The sequence below is a fragment of the Caloenas nicobarica genome, chromosome 34 (assembly GCF_036013445.1).
Source record: "Caloenas nicobarica isolate bCalNic1 chromosome 34, bCalNic1.hap1, whole genome shotgun sequence".
Classification (NCBI taxonomy): Eukaryota; Metazoa; Chordata; class Aves; order Columbiformes; family Columbidae; genus Caloenas; species Caloenas nicobarica.
Window position 1 is genome coordinate 688,188 of NC_088278.1, and position 18,773 is coordinate 706,960.

General features: G+C 60.0%; 1 protein-coding gene across 2 annotated transcripts; it reads right to left on the minus strand.

The window, feature by feature from the left end:
• Positions 1–1,795: 1,795 nt before the first annotated feature.
• On the minus strand, positions 1,796–18,449 carry FBL (fibrillarin). 2 transcript variants are annotated; one of them, XM_065654645.1, is made up of 9 exons: positions 18,381–18,449; positions 16,678–16,722; positions 14,572–14,730; positions 11,520–11,614; positions 9,749–9,919; positions 8,457–8,589; positions 6,199–6,311; positions 3,112–3,257; positions 1,797–1,914 (listed from the first exon to the last, which is right to left on the minus strand). In XM_065654645.1, the coding sequence occupies exons 1-9, from the start codon at positions 18,388–18,390 to the stop codon at positions 1,893–1,895; spliced, it is 894 nt and encodes a 297-aa protein (XP_065510717.1). In that variant the 5' UTR covers positions 18,391–18,449; the 3' UTR covers positions 1,797–1,892. The 2 variants fall into 2 exon arrangements, with proteins under 2 accessions (XP_065510718.1, XP_065510717.1); XM_065654646.1 differs by lacking the exon at positions 14,572–14,730 and having other exon boundaries at positions 1,796–1,914.
• Between the last annotated feature and the right edge of the window lie 324 nt (positions 18,450–18,773).

An 18,773-nucleotide genomic window follows, 5' to 3' on the forward strand; every position in this document is an offset into this window, starting at 1 on the left:
AGCCAATGGGATCAGCTGAGCTCAACAAATCAATGTCTGAGCATCAGTAGGTTCCAGAGTGAACACGCACAATAAACAGCCAATGGCATCAGCTGGAGCAGACAAATCAATGTCTGACCATCAGTAGGTTCCAGAGTGAACGCGCACAGTAAACAGCCAATGGCATCAGCTGGAGCGAACAAATCGATGTCGGAGCATCAGTAGGTTCCAGAGTGAACGCGCACAATAAACGGCCCCATCTCATCCTTTGGCTACGTAAGACATTGCTCAGTCATCATTAGGGCCCAGAGTGAACAGACACAACAAACGGCCAAATTGTGCTTCTTGGAAGGACCGAGATCAACGGTCGACCATCAGTAGGGACCAGAGTGAACAGGCGCAATAAACAGATTAATTTAGAAATCAGGGTGAGGAAAATCACCAGTCAGGAATCAGTAGGGACCAGAGTGAACGCAGCAGAAATGGCCCAATGTCATTTGTTGGACTTGACGAGATCAACTGGATACCGGTACTGGGGGTCCATACTGGTACTGGGGGTCCGTACTGGTACTGGGGGTCCGTACTGGTACTGGGGGGTCTATACTGGTACTGGGGGTCCATACTGGTACTGGGGGTCCATACTGGTACTGGGGGTCCGTACTGGTACTGGGGGGTCTATACTGGTACTGGGGGTCCATACTGGTACTGGGGGTCTATACCGGTACTGGGGGTCCATACTGGTACTGGGGGTCTATACTGGTATTGGGGGTCCATACTGGTACTGGGGGGTCCATACTGGTACTGGGGGGTCTATACTGGTACTGGGGGTTCTATACCGGTACTGGGGGTCCATACTGGTACTGGGGGGTCCATACTGGTACTGGGTGTCCATACTGGTGCTGGGGGTCTATACTGGTACTGGGGGTCTATACTGGTACTGGGGGGTCCATACTGGTACTGGGGGTCCATACTGGTAATGGGGGTCCATACTGGTAATGGGGGGTCCGTACTGGTACTGGGGGTCTATACTGGTAATGGGGGGTCCATACTGGTACTGGGGGTCCATACTGGTACTGGGGGGTCCATACTGGTACTGGGGGGTCCATACTGGTATTGATGGGTCCATACTGGTACTGGGGGTCTATACTGGTTCTGGGGGTCCATACTGGTACTGGGGGTCCGTACTGGTACTGGGGGTCCATACTGGTACTGGGGGTCCATACTGGTACTGGGGGGTCTATACTGGTACTGGGGGGTCTATACTGGTACTGGGGGTCTATACTGGTACTGGGGGTCCATACTGGTACTGGGGGGTCCATACTGGTACTGGGGGTCCATACTGGTACTGGGGGGTCCATACTGGTACTGGGGGGTCCATACTGGTACTGGGGGTCTATACTGGTACTGGGGGGTCTATACTGGTACTGGGGGTCCATACTGGTACTGGGGGGTCTATACTGGTACTGGGGGTCCATACTGGTACTGGGGGCCCATACTGGTACTGGGGGTCTATACTGGTACTGGGGGGTCCATACTGGTACTGGGGGTCCATACTGGTACTGGGGGGTCCATACTGGTACTGGGACCCCCACACCCGCAAGGGCTAATTAACCCCCCCAGACACTAATTAACCACCTGCAAAGGCTAATTAAGCCCCTCAGGGTGTCTAATTAACCCCCTCAAGGGCTAACTATGCCCCCCCCCCCCCAAGAGTTAATTAAGCCCCCCGGGGTTAATTAATGCCCTGCTAATTGCCCCCAAAGGACGGAGCCGCCTTTTGTTCTCCTTGTTTTTAATTAAAAACCCTCATTTCAGTCCCACCCCCCCCCCCAAAAAAAACCCAAAACCGCCTGAAATTGCCCCAAAACGCGCCAGGGATGATGATGATGGCACGGATGATGTCATCGGTGACGTCACTTCTGCTTGGGAGGGGGGCTGGGGAGGAGGGGCAGATCAGTCACGTGACCCCCCCCCCCCCAGTCCCTCCCAGTAATTCCCAGTAACTCCCAGTTCCCCCCATTCTCCTCCCAGTTCCCTCCCAGTCTGTCCCAGTTCCCCCCAGTTCCTCCCAGTCCCTCCCAGTAACTGCCAGTCCCTCCCAGTCTCTCCCAGTTCCCTCCCAGTCTCTCCCAGTTCCCTCCCAGTCTATCCCAGTTCCCCCAGTTTGTTACCAGTACACCTCCACCACCAGGGTGTGGTCTCTCCCAGTCCCTCCCACTCTATCCCAGTCCCCTCCCAGTCCCTTCCCAGTCCCCTCCCAGTCTATGCCGGTCCCTCCCAGTCCCCTCCCAGTGCTCCCAGTTACCGGTACACCCCCGACAACCTGTGCGTGGTCCCTCCCAGTCTATCCCAGTCCCTCCCAATCCCCTCCCAGTTCCCCCCAGTCCCCTCCCATTCTATCCCAGTCCCTCCCAGTAGCTCCCAATCCCTCCCAGTCTATCCCAGTTCCCTCCAGTCCCTCCCAGTTCCCCCCATCCCCTCCCAGTGCTCCCAGTTACCGGTACACCCCGACCACCAGCGCGTGGTCCCTCCCAGTTCCCCCCAATCCCCTCCCAGTCTCTCCCAGTGCTCCCATCCCCTCCCAGTTCCCCCCGGTCCCTTCCAGTTCCCTCCCAGTGCCCCCCAATCCCCTATCCCCTCCCAGTCCCTCCCAGTTCCCCCCAATCCCCTCCCAGTCCCCTCCTAGTCCCTCCCAGTCCCCTCCCAGTTCCCCCCAGACCCCTCCCAGTCTATCCCAGTCCCCCCCAATCCCCTCCCAGTCCATCCCAGTTCCCTCCCAGTTTCCCCCAGTCCCCTCCCAGTCCCTCCCAGTTCCCCCCAGTCCCCTCCCAGTGCCCCCCAATCCCCTCCCAGTTTCCCCCAATCCCCTCCCAGTCCATCCCAGTTCCCTCCCAGTTTCCCCCAGTCCCCTCCCAGTCTATCCCAGTCCCTCCCATCCCCTCCCAGTTCCCCCCAGTCCCCTCCCAGCCTCTCCCATCCCCTCCCAGTCTATCCCAATCCCTCCCAGTTCCCCCCAATCCCCTCCCAGTCCCTCCCAGTGGCTCCCAGTTCCCCCCAGTCCCCTCCCAGTGCCCCCCAATCCCCTCCCAGTTCCCCCCAGTCCCTCCCAGTGTTCCCAGTGCTCCCAGTTACCGGTACACCCCGACCACCAGCGCGTGGTCCCTCTCGTAGGGCTCCAGCGTGAGCTGCTCCTGCGGCCGCATCCGCTCCGAGGCCATTTTCCGAACCTCCCCCGCGAACACCGACTCGGCGGGGGCGGTCGAGTCGATGCAGTTGGCCTGGGAAACGGGGACGGGTCACGGGAGGGACTGGGAGGGACTGGGAGGGGACTGGGATAGACTGGGATGGACTGGGAGGGAATGGGAGGGACTGGGAGGGGATTGGGATCGACTGGGAGGGACTGGGAGGGGACTGGGAGGGGACTGGGATAGACTGGGAGGGGACTGGGAGGGGACTGGGGGAAACTGGGAGGGAACTGGGATGGACTGGGAGGGGATTGGGGGGAACTGGGAGGGGACTGGGAGGGACTGGGAGGGGACTGGGGGGAACTGGGAGGGGACTGGGAGGGGATTGGGAGGGACTGGGAAAGACTAGGAGGGGACTGGGATAGACTGGGAGGGGACTGGGAGGGGACTGGGATAGACTGGGAGGGACTGGGAGGGACTGGGAGGGGATTGGGACACACTGGGAAAGACTAGGAGGGGACTGGGATAGACTGGGAGGGGACTGGGAGGGGACTGGGAGGGACTGGGAGGGGATTGGGAGGGGATTGGGAGGGGATTGGGAGGGGATTGGGAAAGACTAGGAGGGGACTGGGATAGACTGGGAGGGGACTGGGATAGACTAGGAGGGACTGGGAGGGGACTGGGAGGGACTGGGAGGGGACTGGGAGGGGACTGGGAGGGGACTGGGATAGACTGGGAGGGGACTGGGATAGACTGGGAGGGACTGGGAGGGGATTGGGACACACTGGGAAAGACTAGGAGGGGACTGGGATAGACTGGGAGGGGACTGGGATAGACTGGGAGGGACTGGGAGGGGACTGGGAGGGGACTGGGAGGGGACTGGGACGGACTGGGAGGGGACTGGGACAGACTGGGAGGGGACTGGGAGGGGACTGGGACACACTGAGAGGGGACTGGGATAGACTGGGATAGACTGGGAGGGGATTGGGATAGACTGGGACGGACTGGGAGGGGACTGGGACAGACTGGGATAGACTGGGAGGGGATTGGGAGGGGACTGGGACGGGACTGGGACAGACTGGGACAGACTGGGAGGGGACTGGGACGGGACTGGGAGGGGATCGGGAGGGGACTGGGAAAGACTGGGAGGGGACTGGGAGGCGGACTGCTCATCTGTACTGGTGTGTACTGATCTGTACTGGTATGTGTTGGTCTGTACTGGTCTTTACTGGTCCATACTGGTGTGTACTGGTCTGTATTCATCTGTACTGGTCCGTCCTGGTCTGTACTGGTTCGTGCTGCTGTGTATTGATCTGTACTGGTCTGTACTGGTCTGCATTAATCTGTACTGGTCTGTACTGGTCCGTCCTGGTCTGTAGTGATCTGTACTGGTCTGTATTGATCTGTACTGGTCTGTATTGATCTGTACTGGTCTGTACTGGTCCGTCCTGGTCCGTATTGATCTGTACTGGTCTGTCCTGGTCTATATTGATCTGTACTGGTCTATATTGATCTATACTGGTGTGTATTGATCTATACTGGTCTGTATTGATCTGTACTTACTGATCTGTACTGGTCTGTACTGGTCTGTACTGGTCTGTCCCGCTGTGCATTGATCTGTACTGGTCCGTACTGGTCTGTATTGATCTGTACTGGTCTGTACTGATCTGTCCCGCTGTGCATTGATCTGTACTGGTCCGTACTGGTCTGTATTGATCTGTACTGGTCCGTCCTGGTCTGTAGTGATCTGTACTGGTCTGTATTGATCTGTACTGGTCTGTATTGGTCTGCATTGATCTGTACTGGTCTGTACTGGTCCGCACTGGTCTGTATTGATCTGTACTGGTCTGTACTGATCTGTCCCGCTGTGCATTGATCTGTACTGGTCCGTACTGGTCTGTATTGATCTGTACTGGTCCGTACTGGTCTGTATTGATCTGTACTGGTCTGTCCCGCTGTGCATTGATCTGTACTGGTCCGTACTGGTCTGTATTGGTCTGTACTGGTCCATACTGGTCTGTACTGGTCTGTATTGATCTGTACTGGTCTGTCCCGCTGTGCATTGATCTGTACTGGTCCGTACTGGTCTGTATTGATCTGTACTGGTCTGTCCCGCTGTGCATTGATCTGTACTGGTCCGTACTGGTCTGTATTGATCTGTACTGGTCCGTACTGGTCTGTACTGGTCCGTACTGGTCCGCACTGGTCCGTCCTGCTGTGTATTGATCTGTACTGGTCTGTACTGGTCTGTATTGATCTGTACTGGTCTGTCTCGCTATGCATTGATCTGTACTGGTCCGTACTGGTCTGTATTGATCTGTACTGGTCTATACTGGTCCGCACTGGTGTGTATTGATCTGTACTGGTCTGTATTGATCTGTACTGGTCTGTCCTGCTGTGCATTGATCTGTATTGGTCTGTATTGATCTGTACTGGTCTGTACTGGTCCATGCTGCTGTGTATTGATCTGTACTGGTCTGTACTGGTTCATGCTGCTGTGTATTGATCTGTACTGGTCCGCACTGGTCTGCATTGATCTGTATTGGTCCGTACTGGTCTGTACTGGTCTGCACTGGTCTGCACTGGTGTGTATTGATCTGTACTGGTCTGTCCCACTGTGCATTGATCTGTATTGGTCTGCATTGATCTGTACTGGTCTGTACTGGTCTGCACTGGTCTGTATTGATCTGTACTGGTCTGTACTGGTCTGTCCCGCTGTGCATTGATCTGTACTGGTCCGTACTGGTCTGTGTTGGTCTGTACTGGTCCGTACTGGTCTATACTGGTCTGTATTGATCTGTACTGGTCTGTCCCGCTGTGCATTGATCTGTACTGGTCTGTACTGGTCCGCACTGGTCTGTATTGATCTGTACTGGTCTGTATTGATCTGTACTGGTCTGTATTGATCTGTACTGGTCCGCACTGGTCTCTATTGATCTGTATTGGTCTGCATTGATCTGTATTGGTCTGCATTGATCTGTACTGGTCTGTACTGGTCCGTACTGGTCCGCACTGGTGCGCCCCGGCGCGCTACCTTGATGGAGATGACGAAGTGCCCGCCGTTGCGCAGGAAGTTGTGGGCGTTGAGGGCGACGATGCGCGTCTGGTCGGGCTGGGCCACGTCCGCGAAGATCACGTCGACCATCCCTGCGCAGAACCGGCCCCACGGCCCCGAGTCCGGCAGCCGCCGCCGGCACGCGGGAGCCGCCCCGGATGCCGAAAAACACCCCAAAAACCCCAACCGGGAGCCCGAAAATGCCAAAAAACGCCCCAAAAACCCCACCGGGGAGCCCAAAAACGCCCAAAAACGCCCCAAAAACCCCACCGGGGAGCCCAAAAACGCCCAAAAATGCCCCAAAAACCCAACGGGGAGCCCGAAAACGCCCAAAAAACACCTCAAAAACCCCAACGGGGAGCCCAAAAACGCCAAAAAACGCCCCAAAAACCCCAACGGGGAGCCCAAAAACGCCAAAAAACGCCCCAAAAACGCCACCGGGGAGCCCGAAAATGCCCAAGAAACGCCCCAAAAACCCCAACGGGGAGCCCGAAAACGCCAAAAAACGCCACAAAAACCCCAACGGGGAGCCCAAAAATGCCCAAAAAACGCCCCAAAAACCCCACCGGAGAGCCCAAAAACGCCAAAAAACGCCCCAAAAACCCCAACGGGGAGCCCAAAACCGCCCCAAAAACCCCAACGGAGAGTCCAAAAACGCCAAAAAATGCCCCAAAAACCCCAACGGAGAGTCCAAAAACGCCAAAAAATGCCCCAAAAACGCCACCAGGGAACCCAAAACCACCTCAAAACGCCCCAAAACCTCTTGGAGATGCCTCAGGAGCTTCTCAGCAACATCCAAAGAACCTTGAGGAACCTCAAAACCTTCTCCCGGATCCTCCTGAGTCCCCAAAATTCATCTCTGGGACCCCAAAACTCAACTCCGGGACCCCAAAACTCAACTCCGGGACCCCAAATTTCTCCATCGGGTCCCTCAAAACCCCCCTGAGATCCCCCAAAACCCCCCTGAGATGCCTCCAAAGCTCAAAACCCCCTTGAAGAGCCTCAAAACCTTCTCCAGGACCTTCCTGAGACCCCAAAACTCATCTCTGGGACCCCAAAACTCAACTCTGGGACCCCAAAACTCAACTCTGGGACCCCAAAATTCTCCATCGGGTCCCTCAAAACCCCCCTGAGATGCCTCCAAACCTCAAAACCCCCTTGAAGAACCTCAAAACCTTCTCCAGGACCTTCCTGAGACCCCAAAAATTCATCTCTGGACCCCAAAACTCAACTCCGGGACCCCAAATTTCTCCATCGGGTCCCTCAAAACCCCCCTGAGATCCCCCAAAACCCCCCTGAGATGCCTCCAAACCTTAAAACCCCCTTGAAGAGCCTCAAAACCTTCTCCAGGACTTTCCTGAGACCCCAAAAATTCATCTCTGGGACCCCAAAACTCATCTCCGGGACCCCAAAATTCTCCATCGGGTCCCTCAAAACCCCCCTGAGATGCCTCCAAACCTCAAAACCCCCTTGAAGAGCCTCAAAACCTTCTCCAGGACCTTCCTGAGACCCCAAAAATTCATCTCTGGGACCCCAAAACTCAACTCTGGGACCCCAAAACTCATCTCCAGGACCCCAAAATTCTCCATCGGGTCCCTCAAAACCTCCCTGAGATGCCTCCAAACCTTAAAACCCCCTTGAAGAGCCTCAAAACCTTCTCCAGGACCTTCCTGAGACACCAAAAATTCATCTCTGGGACCCCAAAACTCAACTCCGGGACCCCAAAACTCAACTCTGGGACCCCAAAATTCTCCATCGGGTCCCTCAAAACCCCCCTGAGATCCCCCAAAACCCCCCTGAGATGCCTCCAAACCTCAAAACCCCCTTGAAGAGCCTCAAAACCTTCTCCAGGACCTTCCTGAGACCCCAAAAATTCATCTCTGGGACCCCAAAACTCAACTCCGGGACCCCAAAACTCATCTCCGGGACCCCAAAATTCTCCATCGGGTCCCCCAAAACCCCCCTGAGATGCCTCCAAACCTCAAAACCCCCTTGAAGAGCCTCAAAACCTTCTCCAGGACCTTCCTGAGACCCCAAAACTCAACTCTGGGACCCCAAAACTCATCTCCGGGACCCCAAATTTCTCCATCAGGCCCCTCAAAACCCCCTTGAGATCCCCAAAAACGCCCCCAAAACCCCCCTGAGATGCCTCCAAACCTCAAAACCCCCTTGAGAAGCCCCAAGGTCGGTGTCCCCAGTGTCCCCATTGTCCCCCAGTGTCCCCAGTGTCCCCTCACCGACGAGCATCCGGTACTTGTGGGGGTGCCGCGCGTCCTCGATCACGGGGATCACGTTGGTTCGTTTCTTGGCCACGTTGATGAGGTCGCGCCCCGAGCGGTGGGAAAACTCCACAGCGTAGACCAGGCCCTCCTGGGGACGGCGGGGACGTCACCGCGGGGTCCCCAAACCCCATGGGGACGTCCCCAAGGGGCTCCCGGTGTCACCCCCGTGTCCCCAAACCCGATGTGATGTCCCCAAAGAACCTCGAAGACCTTCTCAAGAACATGAAGGTGCCACCTCCCAGTTGTCCCCAAGCTCTTGGTGACCCCATCCCTGTGTCCCCAAACCCCAAAGCCCCACAGGAATGTCCCCAAGGGACTCCCAGTGTCACCCCCATGTCCCCAAACCCCATGGGGACGTCCCCAAGGGGCTCCCGGTGTCACCCCCGTGTCCCCAAACCCGATGTGATGTCTCCAAAGAACCTCAAGGACCTTCTCAAGAACATGAAGGTGTCACCTCCAAGGTGTCCCCAAGCTCTTGGTGACCCCATCCCCATATCCCCAAACCCCATGGGGACGTCCCCAAGGGGCTCCCGGTGTCACCCCCGGGTCCCCAAACCCGATGTGATGTCCCCAAAGAACCTCGAGGACCTTCTCAAGAACATGAAGGTGCCACCTCCAAGGTGTCCCCAAGCTCTTAGTGACCCCATCCCTGTGTCCCCAAACCCCAAAGCCCCACAGGGATGTCCCCAAGGGACTCCCAGTGTCACCCCCATGTCCCCAAACCCCATGGGGACGTCCCCAAGGGGCTCCCGGTGTCACCCCCGAGTCCCCAAACCCGATGTGATGTCCCCAAACAACCTCAAGGACCTTCTCAAGAACATGAAGGTGTCACTTCCAAGGTGTCCCCAAGGGCTCGGTGACCCCAGCCCCATGTCCCCAAACCCCATGGGGACGTTCCCAAGGGGCTCCCGGTGTCACCCCCGTGTCCCCAAACCCCATGGGGACGTCCCCAAGGGGCTCCCGGTGTCACCCCCGGGTCCCCAAACCCGATGTGATGTCCCCAAAGAACCTCGAGGACCTTCTCAAGAACATGAAGGTGCCACCTCCAAGGTGTCCCCAAGCTCTTGGTGACCCCATCCCCATGTCCCCAAACCCCATGGGGACGTCCCTAAGGGCTCCCGGTGTCACCCCCGTGTCCCCAAACCCTACGGAATTGTCCCCAAACCCCCCGCGACACCCTCAAGAGCATGGAGGTGCCACCTCCCCATCGTCCCCGAGGGGGCGGTGACCCCGTTGTCCCCACTCACCGGCCCCACGATGTCGGCCACGTGTGACACCGTTGTCCCCGAGGCCGCCCCCAGGTACAGGACTTTGGACCCGGGTCCCATGTGGATCTGGTCGATCCCGCCCAGGATGGCGGCGGCGAGTTTGGACCTGAACGGGTTCCAGGCGCGATACTCGACCTTGGTGTCACCTTCCTGGGGACGGGGACATCGGGGACACGTCACTCGACGTCACATGGGCTCCCAGGACCTCCCAGTGTCACCCAGTGCCACCAGTCCCATATCCCAGTGCTCCCAGTATGGGATCCGAGAAGGTTTTCACGGGGCCTTCAAGGTTGGTGACACCTCCTGGGGACATTTCGGTGTCCCGGGGACACTTACGGACATGTCACCAACTAACAGGAACAGCCTATGGACTCTCTGAACCTCCCAGTGCCACCAGTCCCGTATCCCAGTGCTCCCAGTATGACATCTGAGAAGGTTTTCATGGGGCCTTCAAGGTTGGTGACACCTCCTGGGGACATCTCAGTGCCCTGGGGACACCTGGGGACATGTCACCAACCAACAGGAACACCCTATGGACTCTCTGAACCTCCCAGTGCCACCCAGTGGCACCAGTCCCGTATCCCAGTGCTCCCAGTATGAAATCTGAGAAGGTTTTCGTGGGGCCTTCAAGGTTGGTGACACCTCCTGGGGACATTTCGGTGCCCTGGGGACACTTGGGGACATGTCACCAACCATCTTTGACATCCCATGGATGCCCTGAACCTCCCAGTGTCACCCAGTGGCACCCGTCCCGTATCCCAGTGCTCCCAGTATGAAATCTGAGAAGGTTTTCGTGGGGACTTCAAGGTTGGTGACACCTCCTGGGGACATCTCGGTGTCCCGGGGACACTTGGGGACACGTCACCAACCAACAGGAACACCTTATGGGCTCCCTGAACCTCCCAGTGCCACCCAGCGGCACCAGTTCTACAGCCCAGTGCTCCCAGTATGTGACCTGAGAAGGTCCCACTGGTGTCCCCAACCCCGGTGGCCCCTCCTGGGGACACTCCCACCCTCCCAGTGCCACCAGTGCCGCCTCCCAGTGCTCCCAGTTAGCCCCGAGCTGCTCTCCCAGTCCGCACCAGTCACCCCCAGTGCCCTCCCAGTCCCTTCCCAGTGACTCCCAGTTGCATCTTAACCTTTCCCAGTTCTTCCCAGTCACTCCCAGTTGCCCCCAGTTACTTCCAGTTGCCCGTTAACCTCCTCCACCCCCCTCCCAGCTTCTCCAGTCCCTCCCAGTTCCCCACCAGTCCCTCCCAGTGACTCCCAGTCCCTCCCAGTTCCCCACCAGTCCCTCCCAGTGACTCCCAGTTCCCCCCAGTCACCTCTCAGTCCCTCCCAGTTCCCCCCCAGTCCCCTCCCAGTGACTCCCAGTCCCTCCCAGTTCCCCCCCAGTCCCTCCCAGTTCCCTCCCAGTGACTCCCAGTCCCTCCCAGTTCCCCCCCAGTCCCTCCCAGTGACTCCCAGTTCCCCCCCAGTCCCCTCCCAGTGACTCCCAGTCCCTCCCAGTTCTCCCCCAGTCCCCTCCCAGTGACTCCCAGTCCCTCCCAGTTCCCCACCAGTCCCTCCCAGTGACTCCCAGTTCCCCCCCAGTCCCCTCCCAGTGACTCCCAGTCCCTCCCAGTTCCCCACCAGACCCTCCCAGTGACTCCCAGTTCCCCCCAGTCCCCTCCCAGTGACTCCCAGTCCCTCCCAGTTCCCCACCAGTCCCTCCTGCTACAAACCAGTATAAACCAGTATAAACCAGTACCTCCACGCTGATCCTCTTCTCCCCGTACACCGACTCCCCGGGCACCAGGTTCCGCGTCACGAGCGCGTCCTCGCGGCCCCGCACGATGAACACGCCTGACCAGTACGGACCAGTTCAAACCAATTACCTCCCAACCACCTCCCAGTCAGCCCCCAGTTGTCCACCTCCCACCCCAGTTCAATCCCAGTGCCTCCCAGTTAAAGCCCTGACCCCTCCCAGTGCCTCCCAGTTAAAGCCCTGACCCCTCCCAGTGCCTGCCACTTACCCCCAGTTCATCCCAGTTCCCTCCTGGATACCCCAGTTCCCACCCCAGTTCAATCCCAGTTACCCCCAGTGCCTCCCAGTTCATCCCAGTTACCCCAGTTCCCACCCCACTTCAATCCCACCTCCTCCCAGTGCTTCCCAGTTACCCCAATTCCCAACCCAGTCCAATCCCAGTTACACCCAGTGCCTCCCAGTTACCCCTAGTGCCTCCCACTTGATCCCAGTTCCCCCCCAGTTCATCCCAGTTATCCCCAGTGCCTCCCAGTTCATCCCAGTTACCCCCAGTGCCTCCCGTTTACCTCCCAGTTCATCCCAGTTCCTCCCAGCTCCCCCCCAGTTCCCTTCCCAGTGCCTCCCAGTTTCCTTCAGCTCATCCCAGTTACCCCAGTGCCTCCCAGTTCCCCCCAGTTCCCTTTCCAGTGCCTCCCAGTTCCCCCTGTCTCTCCCAGTTCCCCCCCAGTCCCTCCCAGCTCCCCCAGTTTCCTTCCCAGTGCCTTCCAGTTCCCCCCCAGTGCCTCCCAGTTCCCTTCCCAGTGCCTCCCAGTTCCCCCCAGTTCCCTTCCCAGTGCCTCCCAGTTCCCCCCAGTTCCCTTCCCAGTGCCTCCCAGTTCCCTTCCCAGTTCCCTTCCCAGTGCCTCCCAGTTCCCCCCAGTACCTCCCAGTTCCCTTCCCAATGCCTCCCAGTTCCCCCCCAATGCCTCCCAGTCCCTTCCAGTTCCCTTCCCAGTGCCTCCCAGTTCCCCCCAGTTCCCTTCCCAGTGCCTCCCAGTTCCCCCCAGTTCCCCCCCAGTTTCCCTCCTAGCACCTCCCAGTTCCCCCCCAGTGCCTCCCAGTCATTGCTGAGTATATCCCAGTGCCCCCCCAGTGCCCCCCAGTTTCCTTCCCAGTGCCTTCCAGTTCCCCCCAGTGCCTCCCAATTCCCTCCCAGTCCATCCCAGTTCCCTTCCCAGTGCCTCCCAGTTTCCTTCCCAGTCCCTCCCAGTTCCCCGTCTCTCCCAGTTCCCCCCCAAGTCCCTCCCAGCTCCCCCAGTTTCCTTCCCAGTGCCTTCCAGTTCCCCCCAGTTCCCCCCCAGTGCCTTCCAGTTCTCCCCCAGTCCATCCCAGTTCCCCCCCAGTGCTTCCCAGTGCCTTCCAGTTCCCCCCAGTTTCCTTCCCAGTCCCTTCCAGTACCCCCTGTCTCTCCCAGTTTGCCCCCAGTCCCTCCCAGTTCCCCCCCAGTTCTCCCCAGTTTCCTTCCCAGTGCCTCCCAGTTCCCCCCCAGTTCTCCCCAGTTTCCTTCCCAGTGCCTCCCAGTTCCGCCCCCAGTTCCCTTCCCAGTGCCTCCCAGTTCCCTTCCCAGTGCCTCCCAGTTACCTTCCCAGTCCCTCCCAGTTCCCTTCCCAGTCCCTCCCAGTTCCCTTCCCAGTCCCTCCCAGTACATCTCAGTTCCCCCCCAGTCACTCCCAATTCCCTTCCCAGTCCCACCCAGTTCCCTTCCCGGTCCCTCCCAGTTCCCCCCCAGTCCCTCCCAGTTCCCCCCCAGTCCCTCCCAGTTCCCTTCCCAGTCCCTCCCAGTTCTCTCCGCAGTCACTCCCAGTTCATCTTAGTTCCCCCCCAGTCCCTCCCAGTTCCCTTCCCAGTCCCTCCCAGTTCCCTTCCCAGTCCCTCCCAGTTCATCTTAGTTCCCCCCCAGTCCCTCCCAGTTCCCTTCCCAGTCCCTCCCAGTTCCCTTCCCAGTCCCTCCCAGTTCTCTCCCCAGTCACTCCCAGTTCCCTTCCCAGTCCCTCCCAGTTCCCTTCCCAGTCCCTCCCAGTTCTCTCCGCAGTCACTCCCAGTTCATCTTAGTTCCCCCCCAGTCCCTCCCCGTTCCCTTCCCAGTCCCTCCCAGTTCCCTTCCCAGTCCCTCCCAGTTCCCTTCCCAGTCCCTCCCAGTTCATCTTAGTTCCCCCCCAGTCCCTCCCCGTTCCCTTCCCAGTCCCACCCAGTTCCCTTCCCAGTCCCTCCCAGTTCTCTCCCCAGTCACTCCCAGTTCCCTTCCCAGTCCCTCCCCGTTCTCTCCCCAGTCCCTCCCAGTTCTCTCCCCAGTCCCTCCCAGTTCTCTCCCCAGTCCCTCCCAGTTCTCTCCCCAGTCCCTCCCAGTTCTCTCCCCAGTCACTCCCAGTTCATCTTAGTTCCCACCCAGTCCCTCCCAGTTCCCTTCCCAGTCCCTCCAAGTTCTCTCCCAGTCCCTCCCAGTCCCTCCCAGTTCTCTCCCAGTTCTCTCCCAGTCCCTCCCAGATCCCCCCCAGTCCCTCCCAGATCCCTTCCTGGTCCCTCCCAGTTCCCCCCCAGTCCCTCCCAGTTCCCCCCCAGTCCCTCCCAGTTCCCCCCCAGTCCCTCCCAGATCCCTTGCCAGTCCCACCCAGTTCCCTTGCCAGTCCCTCCAAGTTCTCTCCCAGTCCCTCCCAGTTCCCTTCCCAATCCCTCCCAGTCCCTCCCAGTCCCCACCCCAGTCCCTCCCAGTTCTCTCCCCAGTCCCTCCCAGTTCTCTCCCCAGTCCCTCCCAGTTCTCTCCCCAGTCCCTCCCAGTCCCCATCCCAGTCCCTCCCAGTCCCCATCCCAGTTCCCCCCCAGTCCCCCCCCAGTTCTCTCCCAGTCCCTCCCAGTTCCCTTCCCAGTCCCTCCCAGTCCCCACCCCAGTCCCTCCCAGTTCTCTCCCCAGTCCCTCCCAGTCCCCATCCCAGTCCCTCCCAGTCCCCATCCCAGTTCCCCCCCAGTCCCCCCCCAGTTCCCTCCCAGTCCCTCCCAGTCCAACCAGTGCTCCCAGTACCCTGGTGCCGATGCGGCTCCACCGTCACTTTCCGTCCCCCCTTGAAGCCGCCGCGACCCCCCCGGCCCCGGGGGGCGGAGCCTCGGTGGGCGGGGCCTCCGCGGGCGGGGCCTCCTCGGCCACGCCCCCCGGCCACGCCCCCCCGGCCCCGGGAGCCACCTGGGGGGGAACTGGGGTTACTGGGAGGGACTGGGAAGGGACCGGGGTGGGAACTGGGGGGGGACTTGGGGGGGACTGGGATTACTGGGAGGGACTGGGGGGGAACTGGGGTTACTGGGAGGGACTGGGAAGAGACTGGGAAGGGACTGGGAAGGGACTGGGGGGGGAACTGGGGTTACTGGGAGGGACTGGGAAGGGACTGGGAGGGGACTGGGGGCAGAACAGGGGTTACTGGGGGGACTGGGAGGGATTGGGAGAGACTGGGAGGGGAGAGTGCGGTTACTGGGAGGGACTGGGGGAGGGACTGGGGTTACTGGGAGGGGACTGGGAGGGAACTGGGGTTACTGGGAGGGACTGGGAAGGGACTGGGGGGGGAACTGGGGTTACTGGGAGGGACTGGGAAGGGACTGGGGGGGGACTGGGGGCAGAACTGGGGTTACTGGGAGGGACTGGGAGGGATTGGGAGAGACTGGGAGGGGAGAGTGCGGTTACTGGGAGGGACTGGGGGAGGGACTGGGGTTACTGGGAGGGGACTGGGAGGGAACTGGGGTTACTGGGAGGGGACTGGGAAGGGACTGGGAAGGGACTGGGAAGGGACTGGGAAGGGACTGGGGGGGAACTAGGGTTACTGGGACGGACTGGGAGGGGACTGGGAAGGGACCGGGGTGGGAACTGGGGGGGGACTGGGATTACTGGGAGGGACTGGGGGGGAACTGGGAGGGACTGGGAGGGGACTGGGAGGGGACCGGGGTGGGAACTGGGGGGGGACTGGGATTACTGGGAGGGACTGGGGGGGAACTGGGAGGGACTGGGGGGGAACTGGGAGGGGACTGGGGTTACTGGGAGGGACTGGGAGGGACGAGGCGGGGGGACTGCAGTTACTGGGAGGGACTGGGGGAGGGACTGGGGTTACTGGAAGGGGACTGGGAGGGACTGGGGGGGAACTGGGGTTACTGGGAGGGGACTGGGAGGGACTGGGGGGGAACTGGGGTTACTGGGAGGGACTGGGAGGGAAATGGGGGGGACTGGGGTTACTGGGAGGGACTGGGGGGGAACTGGGGTTACTGGGAGGGACTGGGAGGGAAATGGGGGGGACTGGGGTTACTGGGAGGGGACTGGGAGGGACTGGGGGGAACTCGGAGGGACTGGGAGGGTGACTGGCAGGGAAATGGGGGGGAACTGGGTTTACTGGGAGGGACTGGGGGGGGACGGGGGTTACTGGGAGGGACTGGGAGGGACTGGGGGGGAAATGAGGGGGAACTGGGGTTACTGGGGGGGAACTGGGAGGGAACTGGGGGGGGACTGGGGGGGGACTGGGGGGGGACTGGGGGGGGGAACTGGGGTTACTGGGACGGACTGGGAGGGGACTGGGAAGGGACCGGGGTGGGAACTGGGGGGGGACTAGGGGGGGACTGGGATTACTGGGAGGGACTAGGGGGGAACTGGGAGGACTGGGAGGGGACTGGGAGGGGACCGGGGTGGGAACTGGGCGGGGACTGGGGGGGGACTGGGATTACTGGGAGGGACTGGGGGGGAACTGGGAGGGACTGGGGGGGAACTGGGAGGGACTGGGGGGGAACTGGGAGGGGGGACTGCAGTTACTGGGAGGGACTGGGGGAGGGACTGGGGTTACTGGAAGGGGACTGGGAGGGACTGGGGGGGAACTGGGGTTACTGGGAGGGGACTGGGAGGGACTGGGGGGGAACTGGGGTTACTGGGAGGGACTGGGAGGGAAATGGGGGGGACTGGGGTTACTGGGAGGGAACTGCGAGGGAAATTGGGGGGACTGGGGTTACTGGGAGGGACTGGGGGGGACTGGGGTTACTGGGAGGGACTGGGAAGGGGAATGGGAGTAACTGGTCATACTGGGAGGGGTTGCTGGTCATACTGGGAGGGGCTACTGGTCATACTGGGAGGGGCTACTGGTCATACTGGGAGCCCACTCACCTCGGCCGCCCCGGAAGCCGCCGCGTCCCCCACGCGGGCTGAACCCTGTGAACTGGTGTGAACTGGGAGCACTGGGGCAAACTGGGACAGGCCCAGTAACCCCAGTAACCCCCTCCCCGCCTCCCAGTAACCCCAGTAACCCCCCCCCGCCTCCCAGTAACTCCCAGTTCCCTCCCAGTACACCCCCAATAGACCACGAACTAAACCCCAGTAACCCCCGGTTACCTCCCAGTAACTCCCAGTAGCTGCCCAGTTACAGCCCCTGGGCTCCAAGTTATCCCCCTAACCACCCAGTATATCCCAGTCCCTCCCAGTAAGCCCCAGTTCCCTCCCAGTAACTCCCAGTAAACCCCCAATAAACCACAAACTGAACCCCAGTAAGTCCCAGTGTCCTCCCAGTAACTCCCAGTAACTCCCCAGTTACAGCCTCTGCGCTCCCAGTTACGTCCCAGTATATCCAGTCTCTCCCAGTTACTCCCAGTAACCTCCCACTAGCTTCCCAGTAACCTCCCAGTAACCCCCAGTAACCTCCCAGTAACCTCCCAGTTACCCCCAGTAACCTTCCAGTAACTCCCAGTAACCTTCCAGTTACACCCAGTAACCCCCCAGTTACCCCCAGTAACCTCCCAGTGACCCCCAATAACCTTCCAGTAGCTCCCAGTTACCTCCCAGTTACCCCCAGTAACCTTCCAGTAGCTCCCAGTAACCTTCCAGTAGCTCCCAGTTACCCCCAGTAACCTCCCAGTGACCCCCAGTAACCCCCAGTAGCTCCCAGTTACCTCCCAGTTACCCCCAGTAACCTTCCAGTAGCTCCCAGTAACCTTCCAGTTACCCCCAGTAACCCCCCAGTTCCACCCAGTAGCTCCCAGTGACCCCCGGTAACCTTCCAGTAGCTCCCAGTTACCACCCAGTAACACCCAGTTACCCCCAGTAGCTCCCAGTTACCCCCAGTAGCTCCCAGTAACCTCCCAGTTACCCCCAGTAACCTTCCAGTAGCTCCCAGTAACCTCCCAGTTACCCCCAGTAACCTTCCAGTAGCTCCCAGTAACCTTCCAGTTACCCCCAGTAACCCCCCAGTAGCTCCCAGTTACCTCCCAGTTACCCCCAGTAACCCCCCAGTTCCACCCAGTAGCTCCCAGTGACCCCCAGTAACCTTCCAGTAACCTTCCAGTAGCTCCCAGTAACCTCCCAGTTACCCCCAGTAACCCCCCAGTAGCTCCCAGTTACCTCCCAGTTACCTTCCAGTAGCTCCCAGTTACCCCCAGTAGCTCCCAGTTACCCCCAGTAACCTCCCAGTACACCCCAAAAACCCCCAGTAACCTTCCAGTAGCTCCCAGTTACCCCCAGTAGCTCCCAGTTACCCCCAGTAACCTCCCAGTAGCTCCCAGTAACCCCCAGTAACCCCCAGTAGCTCCCAGTAACCTCCCAGTAGCTCCCAGTCACCTCCCAGTTACCCCCCAGTCACCTCCCAGTAACCCCCAGCAACCTCCCAGTACACCCCAAAAACCCCCAGTCCCTCCCAATCCCATCCCAGTATCTCCCAGTATCTCCCAGTATAACCCAGTGCCCCCAATCCCACCCCAGTTCCCCTCCCAATCCCTCCCAGTTCCCCTCCCAGTGCCCCCCAGTCCCTCCCAGTGCCTCCCAGTGCCCCCCAGTCCCTCCCAGTGCCTCCCAGTTCACCCAGTTCACCCAGTTCCCACCAGGCCTCATCCCGCCCTTCAGTCCACGCCGCTCCACACGCGTCGCTCTTCACCGGAACCGGAAGCGCCACCTCCTGCCCCCGCCCTTCCCTTGGCACCGCCCCTTTGCCCTCACCGCCCCGCCCCCGACCGGGCGGAAGTGCCCGCGGGAGAGAGGCCGCGGCTCCCGCAGGGTCCTAGAGCCCGCCGGATGAGGGGGGGATTTGGGGTTAGAAATGGGCGTTTTGGGGTTCCTGGGGGGGATTTAGGGACAGAAATAGTGGGTTTGGGGTCCTGAGGAGAGTTTTAGCCCATTTTTGCGGCATTTCAAGGCATTTGGGGGCCATTTCGAGGGGTTTGGGCTCAATTTTGGGGCCATTTCCGTTTATTTTGGGGCCAATTTCCTTTATTTTG

Coding starts and splice junctions, on each gene's coding strand:
- FBL (XM_065654645.1), bottom strand. Junction 8,590..9,748: donor TGGCCGACATCGTGGGGCCG/GTGAGTGGGGAC, acceptor CGCCGTCCCCAG/GAGGGCCTGGTCTACGCTGT. Junction 3,258..6,198: donor ACTTCGTCATCTCCATCAAG/GTAGCGCGCCGG, acceptor CCCGTTTCCCAG/GCCAACTGCATCGACTCGAC.